The 26134-nt window shown below is 38.7% G+C and overlaps 1 protein-coding gene across 1 annotated transcript in view; it reads left to right on the top strand.

The window, feature by feature from the left end:
* The window catches only part of PNOC (prepronociceptin), a 261811-nt gene extending 236141 nt beyond the window's left edge, over positions 1 to 25670 (top strand). The window contains exon 3 of the mRNA XM_053708914.1: positions 24622 to 25670. Coding sequence (XP_053564889.1) covers positions 24622 to 25215 — 594 coding nt within the window. The 3' untranslated portion in view covers positions 25216 to 25670. The remainder of the gene's footprint in view (positions 1 to 24621) is intronic.
* Positions 25671 to 26134: the final 464 nt, after the last annotated feature.

The raw sequence follows: 26134 nt of genomic DNA, 5'->3' as shown, positions 1-26134 counted from the left end.
AATAAAATGTATTAACCTCTAAATCGCCAACCACCCATAACGCCAGCTACCTGTTTAATTTATAAACTCCTAATCCGCCAACCCCCACATCACAAACTAGCTAATTACCCTATTAACCCCTAATCCACCAACCCCCCACAATGCAATCTACCTAATTAACCTATTAACCCCTAAACCGCCATCCCCCCACAAAGCAATCTACCTAATTAACCTATTAACCCATAAACCGCCATCCCCCCACAACGCAAAGAATTAATCTAAACACTAATCCCCTAACCTAACACCCCTAAATTAACCCCAATTACATAATATAAAAACAGACCCTCCCTAAAAAATGAATTCAAAATTACCAAAATAAAAAAATTCTAACTTAACAATTAAAGTAAAAAATCCTAACATAACATTAAAAAAATAACATTAAAAAAATATAAAAACAGACTCTCCCTAAAAAATGATTTCAAAATTACCAAAATAAAAAAATTCTAACTTAACAATTAAAGTAAAAAATCCTAACATAACATTAAAAAAAAACTAAGTTAAAATTAAAATTAAAAATATAATATTACAAAAAATATAAAATTACAGAAAAAAATAAACAAAATTATCCAAATAAAAAAAGTAAACCTAATCTAATACCCCTATAAAAACAAAAAAGCCACCCAAAATAATAACACCCCCTAATCTAACACTAAACAGTTCAAATCAGCCAATATGATTTTAGTAGCTCTCCTATTGGCTGATTTGAAAATTTAAGCCAATAGGAATGCAAGGTACCCCAATATAAAAGGGGTACCTTGCATTCAATCTTTAGTTTGCAGTGGACGATCGCATGAAGAGGACCTCCACGTCGCTGATGACCGCCGCCGCTGAGTAGGACCACCGCTCCTACAGCTTGTTTTAAAATGTTTTAATGTGCTCTTGATAAAGGCTATATAATAGCTGAAACGTGTTGAGCTTTGCTCGAATAAACCTTTGAAGCTGTATCTGATTGACGTCCTGCTGATGATTCAACAATAAATGCTTATTTTTACTTGAATCCTGTGAGTATGCTCTAAATTGCGCCTCCAACTTTGTTTAAGTTACTACACCAGTGTAGACTTTGTTTTAGAGGTGAGAACGGCTGGATGATTCTGTTGACCAGCAGAGGACGTGGATGGCTTTTATCCCTTGAGTGACACAGCGCCGCCAACTCTGCTACATATCCATTTTACACAGTTTGGGGGAATCAGGGCTGGCACTGGCAGCAATTACCTAAATGGAAGTGTGCTAACACTGTTTGATACTTAACCATTCTATATCATGGATTAGCGGTTAATACATTTTATTTAGTTATTGCGGTGGGGAGACAGCGGTTGACAGGTAGATATTGCACATGCGTTAGATGTTTGTTAAAACTTCCAGGGAGTTATGGTGCTTAAATACTCAACACAAGGCTTTCTGCGCCTGCCTATGTGTGGAAAGGTGAAAATGGAGTAAAATTTCTCCATTTTCGTAATGTAAGTCCTTGCACTGAATATGTGATACCGACTTGCGACACCGGTTCTATGTTAGTTTATGGGAGTAAAACAGAGGCTGACGGGTAAAATACAAGTATATGTGATGGCTAGATCCATCTAAAAATAGCCGACGCAGGCTTTTGTGAGCGACACCGTAAATGTAATCTCGCCCCACGTATTTTTTTATTCAAGAGTTTAAATTGTCAATCAAATGTAAAAAAAAAGCACGTAATTTCTAAAACAAATTCTATATTTTTTAAAGTTTATTGGGAAATTAAACTCTAGAATTAACTGTAATTATTTTTTGCCAATAGATAGATATACAGATTGATAGGCATATGTGTGTGCATCTAATATTGTTCCTAAAGCCATATTAATATTATTTAATTAAAAAGGGGTTCAGCCAGACAAAATAATGTATGTATTATTACTTTGGGAAGAGCTATGCCCTTTGAATATATTTAAGTTTAAGTTAATTACATTACTGAATTAAGTTTAAGTGAATTACATTACATACATTTTTAGAACACAAAATATTAGATTATTATGTGACATGTTAATCCATACAGAATCCGTGCAAAGAAACCAAAAGGTCAAAGGAATTATTCACGTGATATGATCACATAAAGAACTTTGCATCCACATTTCTTACATGAAGTTAATATATTTATAATGATCATACTTGCTAGTACATTTCTAGTACATTATTGCTACTACTATTAACTTATTATTAATAATTGTACAATAACTTAAAACTATATACAACTGTACATAAAGCAAGGAATTTATAGAATTTAAATGATGTGAACTTGGAGTTAAGGGTTAATATAAATTCAAGGTTCTTAAGTTAATTCGAAATGTTATAAGTAAGAGTTAAAATAATGTGATTTAAAAGCCTGGGTACTAAATAATGTTAGCTGAATCGTTGTTGGATCATTTGTAACTGTGGGTGTCTAACAAAAACAGGATTAAAAGTTATCTTATAACTTTGTTGGGCTTAAAATAATCATGAAATATTGGGAAAGGAAAAAGTTGCGAAAAGAAGGGATTAATGAGCGTCCGGGCCTTTTTCAATGTGAAAATTGTGGAGATTAGTTGAAAAGCAGAATGCCTATACTTGCGTCTTTTTAAACCCTGCTGTAAAGATATTCAACCAATCGTTAGTGGTTTCTAGTGCAAGCCCATCAAATGGCCAATCCTGGCTTTTGTTTAATACTGACATCTTTTAACTCGGGGTGTTTAGTGGTTGGACCGCTTAGCTGTCTTATGTAGTCACTCAGTGCTTTGTTTCATCTGACACACCTCCCTGTTGTATTCGTCATACTCGTCATAGTGTTTATTCTCATGCATGAGAATGGCGTGTGCTGCGTATGTTTAACCATAACTGAAGGGGAAACGTTTTAGCGAGAGTATGGCTGAAAGTATAGAAAATGATGTGCACACCATGAGAAGTCTGATTATGCATTATTACACAGATTTATATAACGATGCTGTGTTTGTTACATTCATGTCAAACACATAGTTATCAATCTCACAGTGTGACATAAGTGGACATAATGAATAAAAAGTGAAACAATTTTTTGAGATACGTGGGTTCTATTACGGGGGCCAATGCAATACTTCCATCTTATAACCCTCTATTGATATAAAGCGTATCCACTAAACATCGATCTTGAACTGTACAGAAGGATCAGATGTATATATTAATTACTGGTAACCTTCTATCGTATCATGATTATTATTTCACTAACTCAGGGTGCACATCTTAATACTGGGTTGAAATCAGATATAATGTGTGGAACTACAAATCTATAAGGGATATTGGGAACTTCCTGTGGTTATGAAAATACAAGATACATGTAACATAGTATGGGAGGTGCTATGACCCTAAAGGTGCTTAATTAGTATCTTGTTTTTGTCTTTTTATCCCTTTATCCCCATAATAATACATAATAGCATGTTTTAAATAAGATAAATTAAGTTCAATGATGAAATAACATTAACTATAACTGCAAAATGATACCCATTGTCATGATACAGCATCTCCTAGAATTTCTTTCCATAAAAATACAAACAAACAGAACATAGGGTTATAAGAACAAAGAGCCATATACTGTGGAATATGTTTGCACAGTTTGTCATTAGACTGTCCAGCTAAATAAACTGGCTGAGCAGTATCACCTGGCTATAGTTCTAATGCATCACAGAAAGCACAATGCAAAACCATCAGTAGTTTCCAAACTTTCATTCCCAAAATAGTTTGGTTTTTGGGCTATAGTCTACTATAAACTTCTGTCTAGGTTTAAAATACTTCGGTTAAATGTTGTAATTAGATTCAGTTTAAGGGCAGACTAAGTCCTAGATTTGGAGTTTGGCGTTAGCCGTGAAAACCAGCGTTAGAGGCTCCTAACGCTGGTTTTAGGCTACCGCCGGTATTTGGAGTCAGTGATTAAAGGGTCTAACGCTCACTTTTCAGCCGCGACTTTTCCATACCGCAGATCCCCTTACGTCAATTGCGTATCCTATCTTTTCAATGGGATCTTTCTAACGTTGGTATTTAGAGTCGTTTCTGAAGTGAGCGTTAGAACTCTAACGACAAAACTCCAGCCGCAGGAAAATAGCAGGAGTTAAGAGCTTTCTGGGCTAACGCCGGTTCATAAAGCTCTTAACTACTGTACCCTAAAGTACACTAACACCCATAAACTACCTATGTACCCCTAAACCGAGGTCCCCCCACATCGCCACCACTCGATTTAAATTTTTTAACCCCTAATCTGCCGACCGGCACCTACGTTATACCTATGTACCCCTAATCTGCTGCCCCTAACCCCGCCGACCACTGTATTACATTTATTAACCCCTAACCTGCCCCCCACAACGTCGCCGCCAGCTACTTACAATAATTAACCCCTAATCTCCCGACCGCAAAGCGCCGCCACCTACGTTATCCTTATGTACCCCTAATCTGCTGCCCCTAACACCGCCGACCCCTATATTATATTTATTAACCCCTAATCTGCCCCCCTCAACGTCGCCGACACCTGCCTACACTTATTAACCCCTAATCTGCCGAGCGGACCTGAGTGCTACTATAATAAAGTTATTAACCCCTAATCCACCTCACTAACCCTATCATAAATAGTATTAACCCCTAATCTGCCCTCCCTAACATCGCCGACACCTACCTTCAATTATTAACCCCTAATCTGACGACCGGAGCTCATCGCTAATATAATAAATGGATTAACCCCTAAAGCTAAGTCTAACCCTAACACTAACACCCCCCTAACTTAAATATAATTTAAATCTAACGAAATTAATTAACTCTTATTAAATAACTTATTCCTATTTAAAGCTAAATACTTACCTGTAAAATAAATCCTAATATAGCTACAATATAAATTATAATTATATTATAGCTATTTTAGGATTAATATTTATTTTACAGGCAACTTTGTAATTATTTTAACCAGGTACAATAGCTATTAAATAGTTAAGAACTATTTAATAGTTACCTAGTTAAAATAATAACAAATTTACCTGTAAAATAAATCCTAACCTAAGATATAATTAAACCTAACACTACCCTATCAATAAATTAATTAAATAAACTACCTACAATTACCTACAATTAACCTAACACTACACTATCAATAAATTAATTAAACACAATTCCTACAAATAAATACAATTAAATAAACTAGCTAAAGTACAAAAAATAAAAAAGAACTAAGTTACAAAAATTTAAAAAATATTTACAAACATCAGAAAATTATTACAACAATTTTAAACTAATTACACCTACTCTAAGCCCCCTAATAAAATAACAAAGACCCCCAAAATAAAAAATTCCCTACCCTATTCTAAATTAAAAAAGTTAAAAGCTCTTTTACCTTACCAGCCCTGAACAGGGCCCTTTGCGGGGCATGCCCCAAGAATTTCAGCTCTTTTGCCTGTAAAAAAAACACATACAATACCCCCCCCCAACATTACAACCCACCACCCACATACCCCTAATCTAACCCAAACCCCCCTTAAATAAACCTAACACTAAGCCCCTGAAGATCTTCCTACCTTGTCTTCACCATCCAGGTATCACCGATCCGTCCTGGCTCCAACATCTTCATCCAACCCAAGCGGGGGTTGGCGATCCATCATCCGGTGGCTGAAGAGGTCCAGAAGAGGCTCCAAAGTCTTCCTCCTATCCGGCAAGAAGAGGACATCCGGACCGGCAAACATCTTCTCCAAGCGGCATCTTCGATCTTCTTGCATCCGGTGCGGAGCGGGTCCATCTTGAAGCAGGCGACGCGGATCCATCCTCTTCTTCCGTTGTCTCCCGACGAATGACGGTTCCTTTAAGGGACGTCATCCAAGATGGCGTCCCTTGAATTCCGATTGGCTGATAGGATTCTATCAGCCAATCGGAATTAAGGTAGGAATATTCTGATTGGCTGATGGAATCAGCCAATCAGAATCAAGTTCAATCCGATTGGCTGATCCAATCAGCCAATCAGATTGAGCTCGCATTCTATTGGCTGTTCCGATCAGCCAATAGAATGCAAGCTCAATCTGATTGGCTGATTGGATCAGCCAATCGGATTGAACTTGATTCTGATTGGCTGATTCCATCAGCCAATCAGAATATTCCTACCTTAATTCCGATTGGCTGATAGAATCCTATCAGCCAATCGGAATTCAAGGGACGCCATCTTGGATGACGTCCCTTAAAGGAACCGTCATTCGTCGGGAGACAACGGAAGAAGAGGATGGATCCGCGTCGCCTGCTTCAAGATGGACCCGCTCCGCACCGGATGCAAGAAGATCGAAGATGCCGCTTGGAGAAGATGTTTGCCGGTCCGGATGTCCTCTTCTTGCCGGATAGGAGGAAGACTTTGGAGCCTCTTCTGGACCTCTTCAGCCACCGGATGATGGATCGCCAACCCCCGCTTGGGTTGGATGAAGATGTTGGAGCCAGGACGGATCGGTGATACCTGGATGGTGAAGACAAGGTAGGAAGATCTTCAGGGGCTTAGTGTTAGGTTTATTTAAGGGGGGTTTGGGTTAGATTAGGGGTATGTGGGTGGTGGGTTGTAATGTTGGGGGGGGGTATTGTATGTGTTTTTTTTACAGGCAAAAGAGCTGAAATTCTTGGGGCATGCCCCGCAAAGGGCCCTGTTCAGGGCTGGTAAGGTAAAAGAGCTTTTAACTTTTTTAATTTAGAATAGGGTAGGGAATTTTTTATTTTGGGGGTCTTTGTTATTTTATTAGGGGGCTTAGAGTAGGTGTAATTAGTTTAAAATTGTTGTAATAATTTTCTGATGTTTGTAAATATTTTTTTATTTTTTGTAACTTAGTTCTTTTTTATTTTTTGTACTTTAGCTAGTTTATTTAATTGTATTTATTTGTAGGAATTGTGTTTAATTAATTTATTGATAGTGTAGTGTTAGGTTAATTGTAGGTAATTGTAGGTAGTTTATTTAATTAATTTATTGATAGGGTAGTGTTAGGTTTAATTATATCTTAGGTTAGGATTTATTTTACAGGTAAATTTGTTATTATTTTAACTAGGTAACTATTAAATAGTTCTTAACTATTTAATAGCTATTGTACCTGGTTAAAATAATTACAAAGTTGCCTGTAAAATAAGTATTAATCCTAAAATAGCTATAATATAATTATAATTTATATTGTAGCTATATTAGGATTTATTTTACAGGTAAGTATTTAGCTTTAAATAGGAATAAGTTATTTAATAAGAGTTAATTAATTTCGTTAGATGTAAATTATATTTAAGTTAGGGGGGTGTTAGTGTTAGGGTTAGACTTAGCTTTAGGGGTTAATCCATTTATTATAGTAGCGATGAGCTCCGGTCGTCAGATTAGGGGTTAATAATTGAAGGTAGGTGTCGGCGATGTTAGGGAGGGCAGATTAGGGGTTAATACTATTTATGATAGGGTTAGTGAGGCGGGTTAGGGGTTAATAACTTTATTATAGTAGCGCTCAGGTCCGCTCGGCAGATTAGGGGTTAATAATTGAAGTTAGGTGTCGGCGATGTTAGGAAAGGGCAGATTAGGGGTTAATACTATTTATGATAGGGTTAGTGAGGCGGGTTAGGGGTTAATAACTTTATTATAGTAGCGGTGCGGTCCGCTCGGCAGATTAGGGGTTAATAAGTGTAGGCAGGTGGAGGCGACGTTGTGGGGGGCAGATTAGGGGTTAATAAATATAATATAGGGGTCGGCGATGTTAGGGCAGCAGATTAGGGGTACATAGGGATAACGTAGGTTGCGGCGGTTTACGGAGCGGCAGATTAGGGGTTAATAATAATATGCAGGGGTCAGCGATAGCGGGGTCGGCAGATTAGGGGTTAATAAGTGTAAGGTTAGGGGTGTTTAGACTCGGGGTACATGTTAGAGTGTTAGGTGCAGACGTAGGAAGTGTTTCCCCATAGGAAACAATGGGGCTGCGTTAGGAGCTGAACGCTGCTTTTTTGCAGGTGTTAGGTTTTTTTTCAGCTCAAACAGCCCCATTGTTTCCTATGGGGATATCGTGCACGAGCACGTTTTTGAGGCTGGCCGCGTCCGTAAGCAACTCTGGTATCGAGAGTTGCATTTGCGGTAAAAATGCTCTACGCTCCTTTTTTGGAGCCTAACGCAGCATTTGTTTGAACTCCCGATACCAGAGTTAAATTTATGGTGCGGCCAGAAAAAAGCCCGCGGAGCGTTAACAGCCCATCTACCGCCAAACTCCAAATCTAGGCCTAAATTAGGTGGCAATTGTACCCCTTCCTGGGCTGCAATAAGAGGAGATTAAAGCCTACAAGTCTGTGCAGTGTTCTGAGCATGAATGCAGTTCTGCTTGATGGTCTCTCACAGGCTGACAACACTGCCCTGGGATAGGGAAGGATGGCTCAGAGGACACAAGGGCTGAATCACTAGTTCAGAATATGTGCACCTGTTCTGGGAATAGGATTTGAAGTAAAGAGCCTGATTGGCACCTGCTTCATCTTTATGGAAACAGGCCAGTCATGGTATACGCATTATAGATCTGCAGCCTGTGAGAGATATGTAACTGACATGGAGGGCTACAAATCTGTTAAATAATTAACAGATGGGGAATGTAACTGACATAGAGGACTGTAGAGGTTATGCCCAATTCTGTAGTCTGCTGGAGCATTGTATGAAAGAGAGATGGGTCCCTGTCTTTCTACTTGGGTCTGTGGGAATTTATGGATCTGGTATGGGGTCTGTGGCTATACAGCTGTTATAGAGTGGATGCAGAGTACTAGATGTTTAGTCAGCTGTCTGTGTGCATAAAAGGGGACAAGAAGCCATATGTCTGGCTTGTTGGCATATAGCTGGCATAGAGGGTTTAAAGGGGAGCATATGTTTACTCTGGGGTCTGTGAGCATATAGATATAATAGACTAAGGGCCATGTGCCAGGTTTGTGGTCTGTAGGCTTGGACTTAAATAGAGTTTGCAACGTTTTTGGTCTGGGGTCATTGAGTACATAGCTAAGGTATAAGGTTGGGAAGGACCATACGTCAGGTTTGGAGTCTAATGGCATATAGCTTAAAAAGATGTAGAGGGCACCATGAGACTGGTCTAAGGGTTGTGGGCACATAGCAGGCATATAATGCATTTTGTGGCCATGTGTCTGGCCTGTGGCATGAAATTCTGGCATAGATGCAGTGTATTTGGTAATTTTCTGTCTGGAGTCGGTAGATATATAGCTTGCCTAGAGGGTATACAGAATACAATTGGTTTGGTATCCTGCATAGAAGAAAAGTGTAGAAGGTATGTGACTGGCATGGAACAGTGCAGGGGCCATTAGACAGGTCAGAGTACTGTAGGCAAATACAGGACAGGTGTAGGAGGATCTTTTTTTTTTATAAATTAGTCTTTGATCTAGTTTAAAATGCTCAAAATGCAGTACTACGTGTATTTCTAATTTGCTTTGTTCTCTTGGTATCCTTTTTTGAAGTGGAATCCTAAGTAGGAAAAGGGACGTGCACATGTATTTAGAGCTCTATATGGCATTAGTGTTTACAACAATGTTTGTAGCTGACTTAGTGATGTCATGAACATAAAATTTTCCGTTCGCGAACGGCGAACGTGAACTTCCGCAAATGTTTGCGAACGGGCAAACCGGGCGAACCGCCATAGACTTCAATAGGCAGGTGAATTTTAAAACCCACAGGGACTCTTTCTGGCCACAATAGTGATGGAAAAGTTGTTTCAAGGGGACTAACACCTGGACTGTGGCATGCCGGAGGGGTATCCATGGCAAAACTCCCATGGAAAAATACATAGTTGATGCAGAGTCTGGTTTTATTCCATAAAGGGCATAAATCACCTAACATTCCTAAATTGTTTGGAATAACGTGCTTTAAAACATCAGGTATGATGTTGTATCGATCAGGTAGTGTAAGGGTTACGCCCGCTTCACAGTGACAGACCAAACTCCCCGTTTAACGCACTGCAAACAACCACAAACAGTCTATTTGCACAACCGCAAACTCCCCATTTGCACAAGGTTGGACCTGACGGCATTCTAGTGGTGGCAACATCATGCGTTGATTGGCGTGCTGTCTGGCTGATCCTGGGTGCCGATGCATGCTGTCTGACTGTGCCACTAGCTCCTTGCGACGACCTCCCCCTGCTTCCAACTCGTCTCCTCCTCCTCTCTGTCTCCCCATCTGAACTTTCCCCCTGTTCTTCTTCTCTTCTAGCGGGCACCCACGTGACATCCACGGATGCATCATCATCATCAACCGCTTCACTTGTATCTGACAACTTAGCAAAGGAAGCAGCAGCGGGTACAACATCATCATCATCACACCGTATGTCCATGTGTGTAATGCTGCCTGACTGAGACATATCCCTGTTATCTACATCCTCTGGCAATAATGGTTGCGCATCACTCATTTCTTCCAACTGATGTGTAAATAACTCCTCTGACAGATCAAGTGAAGCGGCTGTGGTGCTAGTGTGGGTGGTGGCGGCAGGCGGGCGAGTGGTAACTTGAGAGGTGCCCAAAGCTAAGCTGGAGGAGGATGGTGCGTCAAGGTTCCGAGCGGAAGCTGTAGAAGATGGGTGTCCTGTGTTAGCCAGTCAACTATGTCCTCAGAACTTTTCGAGTTCAGGCTACGTGGCCTCTGAACACTGGGCATTATTCTAGGGCCAAAGGGAATCACAGCACCACGACCACGAGGGCCCCTGCGGGGTCGCCTGCCTCTGCCTGTCATGTTTTTTTTCGATTAGTGGTACTATGCGTGCAAGTTACTGTGACAACAGATATGAGTGGCACTGTGCACTGGCAGAAGTTGGCAGAGTAGACGCTGTAGGCCTGACACACACGCTTGCAGACAACTAACTGCTATTCAAACTATTACAGTCAAAATTGTATTTTTTTTTTAAATGTACACTACTGTTACACCAGATATGAGTTGCACTGGTGTGACACTGTGCCCTGGCAGGCCCTGAAATGCACACGTGTGAAGGAAACTGACTGCTATTATTTCACAGTCAAAAAAGTGTTGTTTTTTTTTTTAAATGTACACTACTGTTACACCAGATATGAGTTGCACTGGGGTGACACTGTGCCCTGGCAGGCAGGCACTGAAACGCACACGTGTGAAGGAAACTGACTGCTATTATTTAACACAGTCAAAAAAGTGTTGTTGTTTTTAAATCTACACTACTGTTACACCAGATATGAGTTGCACTGGTGTGACACTGTGCCCTGGCAGGCCCTGAAACGCACACGTGTGAAGGAAACTGACTGCTATTATTTCACAGTCAAATTTCTAGTTTTTTTTTTTTTAAATTTACACTACTGTTACACCAGATATGAGTTGCACTGGTGTGACACTGTGCCCTGGCAGGCAGGCACTGAAACGCACACGTGTGAAGGAAACTGACTGCTATTATTTCACAGTCAAAAAAGTTTTTTTTTTTTTAAATGTACACTACTGTTACACCAGATATGAGTTGCACTGGTGTGACACTGTGCCCTGGCAGGCCCTGAAACGCACACGTGTGAAGGAAACTGACTGCTAGTATTTCACAGTCAAAAAAGTGTTGTTGTTTTTTAAAAGTACACTTCTGTTACACCACATATGAGTTGCACTGGTGTGACACTGTGCCCTGGCAGGCCCTGAAACGCACACATGTGAAGGAAACTGACTGCTATTATTTCACAGTCAAATTTCTAGTTTTTTTTTTAATGTACACTACTGTTACACCAGATATGAGTTGCACTGGGGGGACACTGTGCCCTGGCAGGCCCTGAAACGCACACGTGTGAAAGAAACTGACTGCTATTATTTTAAAGTCAAATTTCTAGTTTTTTTTTTTAATGTACACTACTGTTACACCAGATATGAGTTGCACTGGTGTGACACTGTGCCCTGGCAGGCCCTGAAACGCACACGCATGAAAGAAACTGACTGCTATTATTTCACAGTCAAATTTCTAGTTTTTTTTTTTTAATGTACACTACTGTTACACCAGATATGGTGTATGCACTTGTGTGACACTGTACCCTGGCAGGCCCTGAAACGCACACGTGTGAAGGAAACTGACAGCTATTATTTCACAGTCAAATTTCTATTTTTTTTTTTTAATGTACACTACTGTTACACCAGATATAAGTTGCACTGGTGTGACACTGTGCCCTGGCAGGCCCTGAAACGCACACGTGTGAAGGAAACTGACTGCTATTATTTCACAGTCAAATTTCTAGGTTTTTTTTTAACCCCTTAATGACCGAGGACGTACTCCATACGTCCTCAGAAAAAATACAGTTAACGTCTGAGGACGTATGGTGTCCGTCCTCAGTTTGGAAAGCAGTTGGAAGTGATCCTGATCGCTTCCAGCTGCTTTCCGGTTATTGCAGGATGCCTCGATATCGAGACATCCTGCAATAACAAATTTTACCCCTCCGGTGCAGAGAGAGCCACTCTGTGGCCCTCTCTGCACCGGGCATCGATGGCCGCATTCGTTGGTGGGTGGGAGCTGAAGTGGGAGGCGGCTGGGCGGCCATCAATGCGGTCCATGTCAGAGAGGGGGGGAGGGATCAGGGGCGGGATTGCCGGGGGCGCGCATGCATGCACGGGAGGAGGCGGGCGGGCACGTGCACGGGGAGGGAGCGGGTGGGTACCGCTACACTACAGAAAAAAATGTTTTTATAAGTGGGAGAAAGGGGTGCAAAATATTTAGTACTTGGAAATCTAAGTGATCTGGGAGCGGGTGGGGGATTGGTCTTGGGGGGGGAAGCTACACTACAGAAAAATGAAATAATAATAATAAAAAAACATTTTATTTGCAAACTGGGTACTGGCAGACAGCTGCCAGTACCCAATATGGCCCCCAATAAGGCAGAGGGGGAGAGTTAGGAAGCTGTTTTGGGGGGGATCAGGGAGGATGGGGGCTAAGGGGGGGATCCTAAACAACAGCATATGTAAATATGCTAAAAAAATGTTTATAAAAAAAAAAGATACCTTTTATTTTAGTACTGGCAGACTTTCTGCCAGTACTTAAGATGGCGGGGACAATTGTGGGGTGGGGGAGGGAAGAGAGCTCTTTGGGAGGGATCAGGAGATCTAATGTGTCAGGTGGGAAGCTGATCTCTACACTAAAGCTAAAATTAACCCTGCAAGCTCCCTACAAGCTACCTAATTAACACCTTCCCTGCTGGGCATAATTCATGTGTTGTGCGCAGTTGCATTTAGTGGCCTTCTAACTACCAAAAAGCAACGCCAAAGCCATATATGTCTGCTATTTCTGAACAAAGGGGATCCCAGAGAAGCATTTACAACCATTTGTGCCATAATTGCACAATCTGTTTGTAAATAATTTCAGTGAGAAACCTAAAGTTTGTGAAAAAGTTGACTATTTCTTTTAATTGATCGCATTTGGCGGTGAAATGGTGGCATGAAATATACCAAGATGGGCCTAGATCAATACTTGGGGTTGTCTACTACACTACACTAAAGCTAAAATTAACCCTACAAGCTCCCTACAAGCTCCCTAATTAACCCCTGCACTGCTGAGCATAATACACGTGTGGTGCGCAGCGGCATTTAGCGGCCTTCTAATTACCAAAAAGCAATGCCAAAGCCATATATGTCTGCTATTTCTGAAAAAAGGGGATCCCAGAGAAGCGTTTACAACCATTTGTGCAATAATTGCACAAAATGTTTGTAAATAATTTCAGTGAGAAACCTAAAATTTGGAAAAATGTAACTTTTTTTTTTTATTTGATCGCATTTGGCGGTGAAATGGTGGCATGAAATATACCAAGATGGGCCTAGATCAATACTTTGGGTTGTCTACTACACTACACTAAAGCTAAAATTACCCCAAAAAGCTCCCTACATGCTCCCTAATTAACCCCTCTACTGCTGGACATAATACACGTGTGGTGCGCAGTGGCATTTAGCGGCCTTCTAATTATCAAAAAGCAACGTCAAAGCCATGTATGTCTGCTATTTCTAAACAAAGGGGATCCCAGAGAAGCATTTACAACCATTTATGCCATAATTGCACAAGTTGTTTGTAAATAATTTCAGTGAGAAACCTAAAGTTTGTGAAAAAATTTGTGAAAAAGGGAACGATTTTTTTTATTTGATCGCATTTGGGTGTGAAATGGTGGCATGAAATAGACCAAAATGGGCCTAGATCAATACTTTGGGATGTCTTCTAAAAAAAAATATATACATGTCAAGGGATATTCAGGTATTCCTGAAAGATATTAGTGCTCTAATGTAACTAGCGCTAATTTTTAAAAAAAAAAATGGTTTGGAAATAGCAAAGTGCTACTTGTATTTGTGGCCCTATAACTTGCAAAAAAAGCAAAGAACATGTAAACATTGGGTATTTCTAAACTCAGGACAAAATTGAGAAACTATTTAGCATGGGTGTTTTTTGGTGGTTGTAGATGAGTAACAGATTTTGGGGGTCAAAGTGTGTTTTTTTCCATTTTTTCCTCATATTTTTTTTTTTTTTTAATAGTAAATTATAGGATATGATGAAAATAATGGCATCTTTGGAAAGTCCATTTACTGGCGAGAAAAATGGTATATAATATGTGTGGGTACAGTAAACGAGTAAGAGGAAACTTACAGCTAAACACAAACACAGCAGAAATGTAAAAATAGCCCTGGTCCCAAACGGACAGAAAATGGAAAAGTGCTGTGGTCATTAAGGGGTTAATGTACACTACTGTTAAACCAGATATGAGTTGCACTGGTGTGACACTGTGCCCTGGCAGGCCCTGAAACGCACACGTGTGAAGGAAACTGACTGCTATTATTTCACAGTCAAAAAAGTGTTGTTTTTTTTAAATGTACACTACTGTTACACCAGATATGAGTGGTGGCACTGGCAGGGCCGTCTTTAATATTGACTGGACCCTGGGCAAAAATTTTCTTGGGCCCCCCCATGCAATTTCGCTCTCCACCCCAACATCCCAAAAAACAACTAAATCAATGTATTTTTTTAATTATTAGCCCAGCAGTGGATCATCCACTGCTGGGCTAATCATTTAAAAAAAAATTAAATACATTGCAATATGGGAAACTGGACCTAAGCAGTACTAATAAGTAAATAAATATATAAATTCCTCCACTGTGGATTCATTTAATATTCTTTTTAATGTGATTCTAGTGTGAGGTTAGCTGGTTAAAGAGATTTAGGGCAGCCAACAAGAGCAAAGCAAGGTAAAGACTGAGGAGGAAGCATGGAGGTGCAGACAAAAATAAGTTTACTGACTGGAACAGCAGAACTACTATGGGAATCTGTAAAATCTGAGACAGAGAGAAAACAAAAACTATAAAAATAAAACTTACATTAATCTGTGAAGTATCAGCATGACACTATACATCAGCCACAGCAGCACATGTCACTTCTTTGCTAGGAACAAGTTCCCTCTCACCCTGCACTAGACAATGCTGCATGGGGAGTGGCGTGTGTGCACTCACTTATTCTTCCCACTGACACCTTTCTACAAAGCACTGTTCCCCTAACAAACTTTGGTTAGTTGATCTTAGGGCCACAGCAGAAAGAGCAGGGCTAAGGGGACCAGCAGACAGGATGCTGTCTGTCCAAGGCTGCATGGATACAGTGTGGGATGAGTCACACAACCTCAAGACTGAAGAGAGCAGTGTATGCAGCTGCACAGATGCTCAAATCCTCACGTCCTTGCCGCTCCAGCTTTCTGCTGCATGCGCCTACAGTCAGCCCTACCCAGAAACAATCCCCACCACCAGAGCAGTGACCTGGTAACAGTGGTAACCCCAGTAGGACCTTTTCTGATGCAGTGGGAATGGCTGGATACCAAGTTAAGGCTTTGCATTCAGTGCTGCACAGTGCACATCTAAAACAGCACATGGCAATAGCTTGGCATGTCACATGACACCGGCACGGTCTGGCACAGTTTAAAAAAATATATATATATAAACAGAGTACTTTTGACTGTGACAGTATTAGGATTGAATGTATGTGTTCCCCATGTCACATCAGCAGTCTGGTATGAACCATAAAAAACTGGGCCCTGGGCAGCTGCCCCTTTTGCCCTGTGTTAAAGACGGTCCTGGGCACTGGGCAAGTGGGCACAGTATACGCTGTGAGCCTGACACACACGCTGGCAGGCAGGCAACTGCAATTAGATTACACAGGAAAAAAAAAAAAAGCAGACTGATGTTTAGCCATAAAAAGGGCTTTTTTGGGGTGCTGTCCTTACAGCACAGATCAGACGAGTCCTTCAGGACTGTAGTGGTCACTGAATACACTAGCCTAGCTATCGATTTCCCTATTAAATCAGCAGCAGCTACACTGTCCCTCCTCTCACTAAGAATGCAGCTTCTGAATGAATCTAAAATGGATGCTGTCCAGGAGGTGAGTGGGTGGGTCTGGGAGGGAGGGTCTGCTGCTGATTGGCTGGAATGTGTCTGCTGACTGTGAGGTACAGGGTCAAAGTTTACTCAATGATGACGAATAGGGGGCGGACCGAACATCGTATGTGTTCGCCCGCCGCGGCGAACACGAACAAGCTATGTTCGCCGGGAACTATTCGCCAGCGAACTATTTGCGACATGTTGCAAACACTGTTTCCATATACACACTCCTCATCTCCTATAAGCCTACACAGGTTAACTCTTCAAGGGGTAGCAAGAGAATGAAGAAATGTTCATTTAAAAGTAAATTATAAAGCTTTAAAAATGTCATGCTCTATCTGAATCATGAAACTTACATTTTTACGTTGCTGTTGCCTTAAGGACTCCTGGATCTTTATTGGTGGAGAGTAAAATGCTCCACAAGCACTGTAATATCCATTTATGGAACAAAAAATAATTATTTAGATACAATAATGAAAAAACACACATACATTTATGTCCCTTTATCATGTTCTAACACTGAAGTTCAAAAACATTCATAAAGCACCATAGAATAACAAGTAGAGTTTATTTAAAGGGACAGTCTACACCAGAATTTTTATTGTTTAAAAAAATAGATAATTTCTTTATTACCCATTCCCCAGTTTTGCATAACCAACACTGTTATATTAATACACTTTTTACCTCTGTGATTACCTTGTATCTCAGAATCTTCTGACAGCCCCCTGATCACATGACTTTTTTATTTAAAATCCATTGACTTGCATTTTAGCCAATTAGTGCTGTGTTGTGCTAACTCTTAAATAACTCCCCGAGTGTGAGCATAATGTTATGTATATGGCTCACATTAACTAGCACTCCCCTGTTCTGAAAAGCAAATAAAAAATAATTAAGATAAGAGGAGGCCTTCAAGGGCTTAGAAATCTGCATATGATCCTACCTATGTTTATCTTTCATCTAAGAATACCAAGAGAACAAAGCACATTTGTTGATAAAATTAAATTGGAAAGTTGTTTAAAATTACATGTTCTATCTGAATAAATGAAAATTAATGTTGAGTAGACTGTCCCTTTAACCATTTTTCCCCTGTTGATAAAGTATCTTGACATTAGCCGACATGTTTATATCACAACACATCTTACAAATACAATTCTATAACTCTCATTGTTTAAAACAGAGCTGAACACAGAAAATTGACAGTTACCAAGTAAAATCTGTTGTTCTTTAAATAATGTCCTATTTGCTTAATTAGATCATTGATTCTTCCCTTCTAAGTACCATACACCAAGAGCAGTACAGCTATGCTCAGCAAATGCTTTCTCAATCTCACTGAAGCGGAACTCCCATTAAAACATAGTAATTGTAACAGCTGACATTATGCTGCTCACTTCATTTATTCTGCTTTATTCAATGCTGCCAATAATTAGAACATTGATCTTTTTTATTTCAAGGAACATTAAACAGGTCATGTAACCAGCTCAGAAGTGCTGCAATCCGGCACATAAGGTTACATGGCATTGACCTTAGTGATAGACAAACGGTGCAGCTGTGATGCAGATCTGCCCTTTTTGTCTAAATTAAACCTTCGGCATTATAGCCTTTAATTGTGCATTAAAGATCATTAACCTCATTTGCTAAATAATACCTTATCATCTGTTTTAGTTTTATAATAATGTCATTCGGTGAGTTTTATTATAAAGATGCACTTTTCTTTAATCACATTGATAAAGCTGGTGATATTTGCATCATTTTAAAGAACTGAAAGGAGTATTCAATTTCTATTGTGTATGTCATTAAATAAATTCATTTTTAACCTATTTGTGTAACTATTATAAAAAAAAAATCCAATACCGTGCTCCTGTTTCACTCCAGATGAGAATATATGTTGTTAAGCAAATGAGAAGCAGAGATATCTACATATGCACATTGGCCTATTCAGTACTGAAACAGAAATGTGGAGAGGGCAACACGTATTTTTTAACCTTTATAAGGAGTTAAACGTATAGTTAAAGAAGGGGGTTTACTTGAAAGTAAAATTCTCTAACCAAACAGAGCACTACAAGGTTGATCACGATCCTGTACTTGTTTTCAGAAAATAATGTTTTCTTAACTTTGGCCGGTATTTTCAGAGATCACAATCCTTAAATGCTTCTGCCATTAACCCCTTAATGACCGGACCATTTTTCAATTTTCTTACCCTTAATGACAATGGCTATTTTTACATTTCTGCAGTGTTTGTGTTTAGCTGTAATTTTCCTCTTACTCATTTACTGTACCCACACATATTATATACCGTTTTTCTCGCCATTAAATGGACTTTCTAAGGATACCATTATTTTCATCATATCTTATAATTTCCTATAAAAAAAATATAAAATATGAGGAAAAAATTGAAAAAAACACACTTTTTCTAACTTTGACCCCCAAAATCTGTTACACATCTACAATCACCAAAAAACACCTATGCTAAATAGTTTCTAAATTTTGTCCTGAGTTTAGAAATACCCAATGATTACATGTTCTTTACTTTTTTTGCAAGTTATAGGGCCATAAATACAAGTAGCACTTTGCTATTTCCAAACAACTTTTTTTCAAAATTAGCGCTAGTTACATTGGAACCCTGATATCTGTCAGGAATACCTGAATATCCCTTGACATGTATATATTTTTTTTTAGAAGACAACCCAAAGTATTGATCTAGGCCCATTTTGGTATATTTCATGCCACCATTTCACCGCCAAATGTCATCAAATAAAAAAAAAAGTTCACTTTTTCACAAATTTTGTCACAAACTTTAGGTTTCCCACTGAAATTATTTACAAACAGCTTCTGCAATTAAGGCACAAATGGTTGTAAATGCTTCTTTGGGATCCCCTTTGTTCAGAAATAGCAGACTTATATGGCTTTGTGGTTGCTTTTTGGTAAGTAGAAGGCCGCTAAATGCTGCTGCGCACCACACGTAAATTATGCCCAGCAGTTAAGGGGTTAAATTAGGTAGCTTGTAGGGAGCTTGCAGGGTTAATTTTAGCTTTAGGGTAGAGATCAGCCTCCCACCTGACACATCCCACCCCCTGATCCCTCCCAAACAGTTCTCTTCCCTCCCCCACCCCACAATTGTCCCCGCCATCTTAAGTACTGGCAGAAAGTCTGCCAGTACTAAATAAAAGGAGTTTTTATTTTTTTTAATAAAAAAAAATAAAATGTTTTAGCTGTGATGGACTCCTGCCTTAGCCCCAACCTCCATGATCCCCCCCCCAGCAATCTAACCCTCTCCCCTACCTAATTGCCGCCATCTTGGGTACTGGCAGCTGTCTGCCAGTACCCAATTTGCCCCCCAAAAAAGTGTTTTTATTATTATTTTTTTATTACTAATTTAATTTTTTCTGTAGTGTAGCAGCCCCCCACAATACCCCAACCCCCTCCCCCTCCCAGATCCTCATATATATATATTTTCCCCCCTCTTCCCACTCATTGGTGTCAGTGTGGGTAGGTGATCACGCGCGTGCGCGCGCATGCGCGCCCCTGCACGCTCCCGGCACCCGGCGTGCACATTGCACTTACAGGAGCCGGATGCCGGGTAGCGATGGGCCGCCCACCCGCCTCCCTGTTGCGCTCCCACCCACCAACGAACCGGCCGCATCGCTACCGGTGCAGAGAGGGCCACAGAGTGGCTCTCTCTGCATCGGATGCTTTCTAAGGGTATTGCAGGATGCCTCAATATCGAGGCATCACTGCAATACCCTGAGAGCTGCTGGAAGCGATTGCGATCGCTTCCAGCACTCTCTTAGACAAGTGACGTACCAGGTACGTCCATTGTCACTAACTGCAAGTTTTTGCAGGACGTACCTGGTACGTCACTTGTCATTAAGGGGTTAAAGGAATAGTCTAGTCAAAATGAACCTTTCCTGATTCAGATAGAGGCCCCTATTTAACAAAGATCTTGCGGACCTGATCCGACAGTGCGGATCAGGTCCTCAAGACCTCGCTGAATGCGGAGAGCAACACGCTCTCCATATTCAGCATTGCACCAGCAGCTCACAAGAGCTGCTGGTGCAACGCCGCCCCGTGCAGACTTTCTAATTTACTCCTATTATCAAATTTTCTTCATTCTCTTGCTATCTTTATTTGAAAAAGCAAGAATTTAAGCTTAGGAGCCGGACCATTTTTGGTTCAACACCTGGGTAGTGCTTGCTGATTGGTGGCTACATTTAGACACCAATCAGCAAGCGCTACCCAGGTGCTGAAACAAAAATGGGCCGGCTCCTATGCTTGGCATTCCTGATTTTCAAATAAAGATAGCAAGAGAATGAAGAAAATTTGGTAATAAGAGTAAATAAAGTTGCTTAAAATTGCATGCTCTATCTGAATCATTAAAGAAAAAAAATTGGGTTCAGTGTCCCTTTAATACAGTTGAAGCTCAAAGTCTTTACACCCCCCACCCCCACACACTAAAAAAACAACACAAAATCATTATGGGTCAGATAATAAGTGGCTTACTATTTAATGCTTTTGCTCGTGCACAAACACTGCCAGAAGTAAACTTTAAACGTGTGATTGTTAGTACGCATGTTACAAGTTGTAAGTAAATTGTTTGTGCACAAGCAAAACCCGCTACACTCTAACTTCAGGACTTCAGATTTATCTTCTTCTACCCATAGACTTTAATGGAGCGCACTTTAAAAAAAAAATAAAAAAAAAAACCATGAAGGTAGTTATGAATATTTCACATTCCAATCTTCTTCACATAGAAGAAAATGTTATATACAGGAATAGATTTATACATATATATATATATATAGGACTATATATTTACTTTCTACTGTGTGAAAAACATTGGAATATAAAATATTTACAGCAAACACACAGTAAAACATATTACTGGAAAATAAAGCACAACACAAAGGACACCTCCTAGTGTAATAAATCTGACTGTGTTCTTCGACCAAATAACAGTCGTGTGAAAATATACTCACAAAGGCTATTGCACTCAAAGGTGCTCATTGCATTAAAATTGAATGACAATTATTTTTAATGTTTTAAGGTATTTGATTGGAAAGGGATCCATATATATATGTGTCTGTGTGTGTGTGTGTTTATATTGTATATATGTATTTATGTATGTATATACATATATACTTATTTAAATACATAAATACACATGTATAAACATATACACCCATATACAAATGAACTTTGGAGCCCTTTCTACGCAAATATCTTAAAACATGAAAAATAATATATATATATATATATATATATACACACACCCCTTCACATATTTAGACATTTATACACGCACAAGGTAGCATGGGTGTGATATTGGTTATCACGAACCCCACTAACAATAGGGCCACTTGTAATCTGGCATTATACGTGTTGCTAATCTCTTTATTTCACAATCTAAAAACTAAACAAGCAAGATTAACAACAAACAAAATGACAATTTCATTGATTTCATAGGCTGAAGGACCCCTTTTAATTGTGTGCAGTGATGCCAATAGGGGACTTGTGTGCTCCAAAATCATAGAGGTATTTGTGTATGTCTTTTTAAGAGATTTGAAAAGGGACATTATCTGTATGGTGGACTGGACATGTGTATTTGTTGGGTTATAAATCTGGAATATTTTTATTAGTGTAAAAGTTATTTAACATTTTTTTAATTTTATTTAGATTGAGTAGTTATTGTTTGCATCTGTCTGCTGATGGCATCCAAAAAGGCGGTCCAATGATACATATGAAAATAAATTGAGTTTTTCAGTAATGTCAAAAAGTGTTGTCTGAGGTGTATCAAGTACTGGTTTTGATCCCAATCTTTTACAAAAGCGTATCAAATTATTTATCTACAAAAATCTTCATAGACTTTAAACGTTAATTTTGTAGGCAAAATCATTCGATAAACCTTTATTAAACTTTGTGAATAACCCTATTTTTAGCTGTGATTTTTTTTTAAATGGTAACTGCATAATAAAAATAATGTTCCTACACCCAATGACTGTTTTATCAACACATTCTTTATTGATATAAAATGGTATTACTTGTTATTAAGAAAAGGGGATATGTAATAAATCTCCTGTGAACTGATATGTCACCTGCAATTTGTTATGATTCTTTATTTAGAATAATAGAGCCTTACATTGGGAAATCCATTAAAAATCAGATAATTCCAAAACATTTTCAGTTTCTTTTTTTTTTTTTTTTTTTTTTTTTTTTTATTCAGTAGTTTTTTTTCCCCTGACACTGGCTAACCTCAATTAACTAATATCACTTATGTGATGTAGAGGTGTTTTAACAGCTATCTGAGACTTAAAGGGACACAGTACTATAACATTTATTTCCCCTTACTGTGTGCCAAAAGACTTATTAAACTTACTGAAGAATATTAAAACCATCACCTAGGACATGCCCATAACAACGATGTGCTGAGCCTGCAAGTAAAGCAGACCTGCTAATGTTATTTATGTTATTTATTGAAATGCTAATTATGGCTGGGAGGTTGAATATACATAAGCAGCTATTTTACGTACAAAATCTCTCTCCCTCATACCCCCCCCCCCCCATAGGAGATTAATCAGTACTATTGTCTCATATTTACATAGCTTTTCTACAGAGAAAACCTCTGTTACTTATATTTGCAGTGTAGTTGGGGATACAAGTAGAAGTAGCTATTTCAGATAACAAATAAAGGTAAAGAAGCTGTTTGCAAATATTTAAATACACTCCAGCAGGTAAAATGGACTATTGGAAACACATTCATGGGAGAACATTTTAAAATACAATGTCTCTTTAATTTACCATAAAATGTTTATGCAAAATAAAAAAAATAAAAAATGTGCTATGCACTTTCATTATTTATTTTACCTGCTGTAATTTAACTCTTCAAACTATAGCGTTTCTACTAGGGTTTCCCCCTTTAGGCGACAAGTACAGCTCATTTATATGTGTTCCTAATTGGCCACAGCACAGGAAGTAAGATAAATTATATAGAAGAGGCTTTTCAAAAGTTGTGTCTCAAGCCTGCAATGCAATATATATATATATATACAATATCTCTAATGAAATGACAGTTTTAAACACATTTTAAATCCTTTAAAAATATGACTTTAATGTCCCTTTAATACAATCATATGGACATGTCCAAATAGGTATCACACATAGTCATATGTGCATAGTCCAAAGTGTCACTAATGCAGAATGCAAGCATACGTCACTACAATTTAGAACCCCACACATGGCCACAGAGTCTGTGAGAAGTGGCCGTGTGCGGGGTGTTAAGTTGTAGTGACGTATGCTATACCCTTTTTTACTACGATCACATCAGATGATATACCGTTTTTTCACTCACACACACGTTCAACTAATAGATTGAATGTGATATACAAGTGGCTTTGACTGTATAATTTGTGGCTAAAATTTCTTAAGCCCTGCTTTGCTTGCATTCTGTATTAGTGACACTTTGGACTATGAAATATGTGTGACATCTATTTGGATATGTCCATATGATTATTACTGGAAGAAGAAGATAAGGGATTACTACACAAAATATACAAATATGCTTGGCTTGCAATAAACCCTGGACTGCTGATGACTTTAGTCCCGTCTTGGGACGCCTTGAGGTGTTTATTTTTGCAATTCATTATTGCAATTTATTCTTTGTAAATGTTTCCTTTCTCACTTTATTTCCTTTGTGTTTGTGAGTGTGTGAATGTTTGGGGACCATTGATATTGATCCATTCTAAGGATAAATATTGTATATGGATGAATAAACATTCCAAATGACATACTAGTGGTCTATATTATTGTACTAATGGTCTATATTATTGTACTAGTGGTCTATATTATTGTACTAGTGGTCTATATTGTTGTACTAGTGGTCTATATTATTGTACTAATGGTCTATATTATTGTACTAATGGTCTATATTATTGTACTAGTGGTCTATATTGTTGTACTAGTGGTCTATATTGTTGTACTAATGGTCTATATTATTGTACTAGTGGTCTATATTGTTGTACTAGTGGTCTATATTTTTGTACTAGTGGTCTATATTATTGTACTGGTGTTAGTAATCATAATACTAAGCCACCCCAGGTTGTCCCATCCCTATTACCATTAACCCAGAGAATGGGAAAAAGATATAAAATAAGCTATTCATGTATACAAAGTATGACATTTCATATTTTTTGTTTATTTTGTGTAAATTTATATTTGTTTTTCTGTCTTTGCAGCTTTGTATTGTGGAGTGTGAAGGGAAGATATATTCAAGTACAATGTGGGCTGTATGTAAAACTGTCCTTGTGAAATCCTCCATTCAACTCAGCGTAGATAGTTTTGAAGAAGATTTTAAACCTTTCAATCTGGAAGACGGTCAGTTTGCCACCAATTTCAAACGACTTGGCGATCTCACAAAAGTGATTGATCTAAATAAGATCAAGGATGAGAAAAGGTTGTCTAAAATTAGCAATTTGATCCATGAACAGACTGAAGAAGATACCAGCATTGATAGTGGCGAAGCTACACTTGGTATGACCACAGAACCTGATGAATTTGGTGACTTACAAGTTCCAGGAAATGCCATGTCCAAGCGGTTTGGTGGTTTTGTAAAAGGAAAATATAGCTACAGAAAATTTATGGGGCCGTCAAAAGATCTACAGAAGCGTTATGGTGGTTTCATTGGAGTTAGAAAGTCAGCCAGAAAATGGAACAACCAGAAAAGGTTTAGCGAGTTTCTGAGACAGTACCTGGGAATGTCTACACGCTCAGCTGAATATGACAGTTTCACCAATGACATAAATGAACTTAATGAACGAAATGAAATATAAGGCTCTTGTATATCAAGGCACATAGTTATTTGATTTAGAACTAAGACAGCAAAAAGTCAACCTCAATCTCAGATTATAGGAATTTGTATCTGAGAAACACCTGTGAAACACATTAGAGTTTGATACCTGATTATGGAATATTAAATCTTCTCACTGCCCAATAATGAATTCTGAAACATTTAGATGGATCTATACAAAAACAGGGAAATAATTAATTTGACATTGATACTATTAAAAAGCCGGCCATGGTTTGCAGAATGCTTTTAGGTACAGAACCTTTATTTTATGTGTATCTTAATTCTGTAAATATATTGCATGCAGTGGAGTTGCTTTAGCTTTGACTTATGATGCCCAAGTTGCCGTTCTAACTGGATCTATTAAAATCGACTGTGAACATTATCATAAATTCCACCTCAAATGTTGTTTTCAAAGTGTTATTAAAGAAAAAAAAAAGCTTTCTGGGATTTTGATTCACAGGTATAAATTCACCAAACAGATTTTTAAGATACTATAATTTACTTATTTTATCACAATGACTCTGTTCTCTTGGTATCCTTTATTGAAAAGCATACTTATGCTCCGCAGCAGCAATGCATTCCTAGAAGCTAGCTGGTGATTGGTGGATAAAACCATATGCCTCTTGTCATTGGCTCACTGGATATGTTCAGCTAGATCCTTATAGTGAATTGCTGCTACTTAGCTGACTGTAACTATGTGTTTTACTCTTTTGTAGGAGTTAGACACATAGGGTTCAATAGCGATCTATTAGCAATTTGTTCCCAAAATGGCTTTTTTTTGCTTTTCACCTAAATTGGTAAGCATGTTTTTCAAGTGATCACAATTCAAAATGAATCAGTGTGTTAAAAGTCTACAGCTGTGAACATGTTTTCAACAGAAAAGGTATTTTCATGTGTTAAAG

This window comes from Bombina bombina, chromosome 4 (assembly GCF_027579735.1).
Source record: "Bombina bombina isolate aBomBom1 chromosome 4, aBomBom1.pri, whole genome shotgun sequence".
In the NCBI taxonomy this organism is placed as follows: Eukaryota; Metazoa; Chordata; class Amphibia; order Anura; family Bombinatoridae; genus Bombina; species Bombina bombina.
This window is presented reverse-complemented; position numbering and strand designations above follow the sequence as displayed.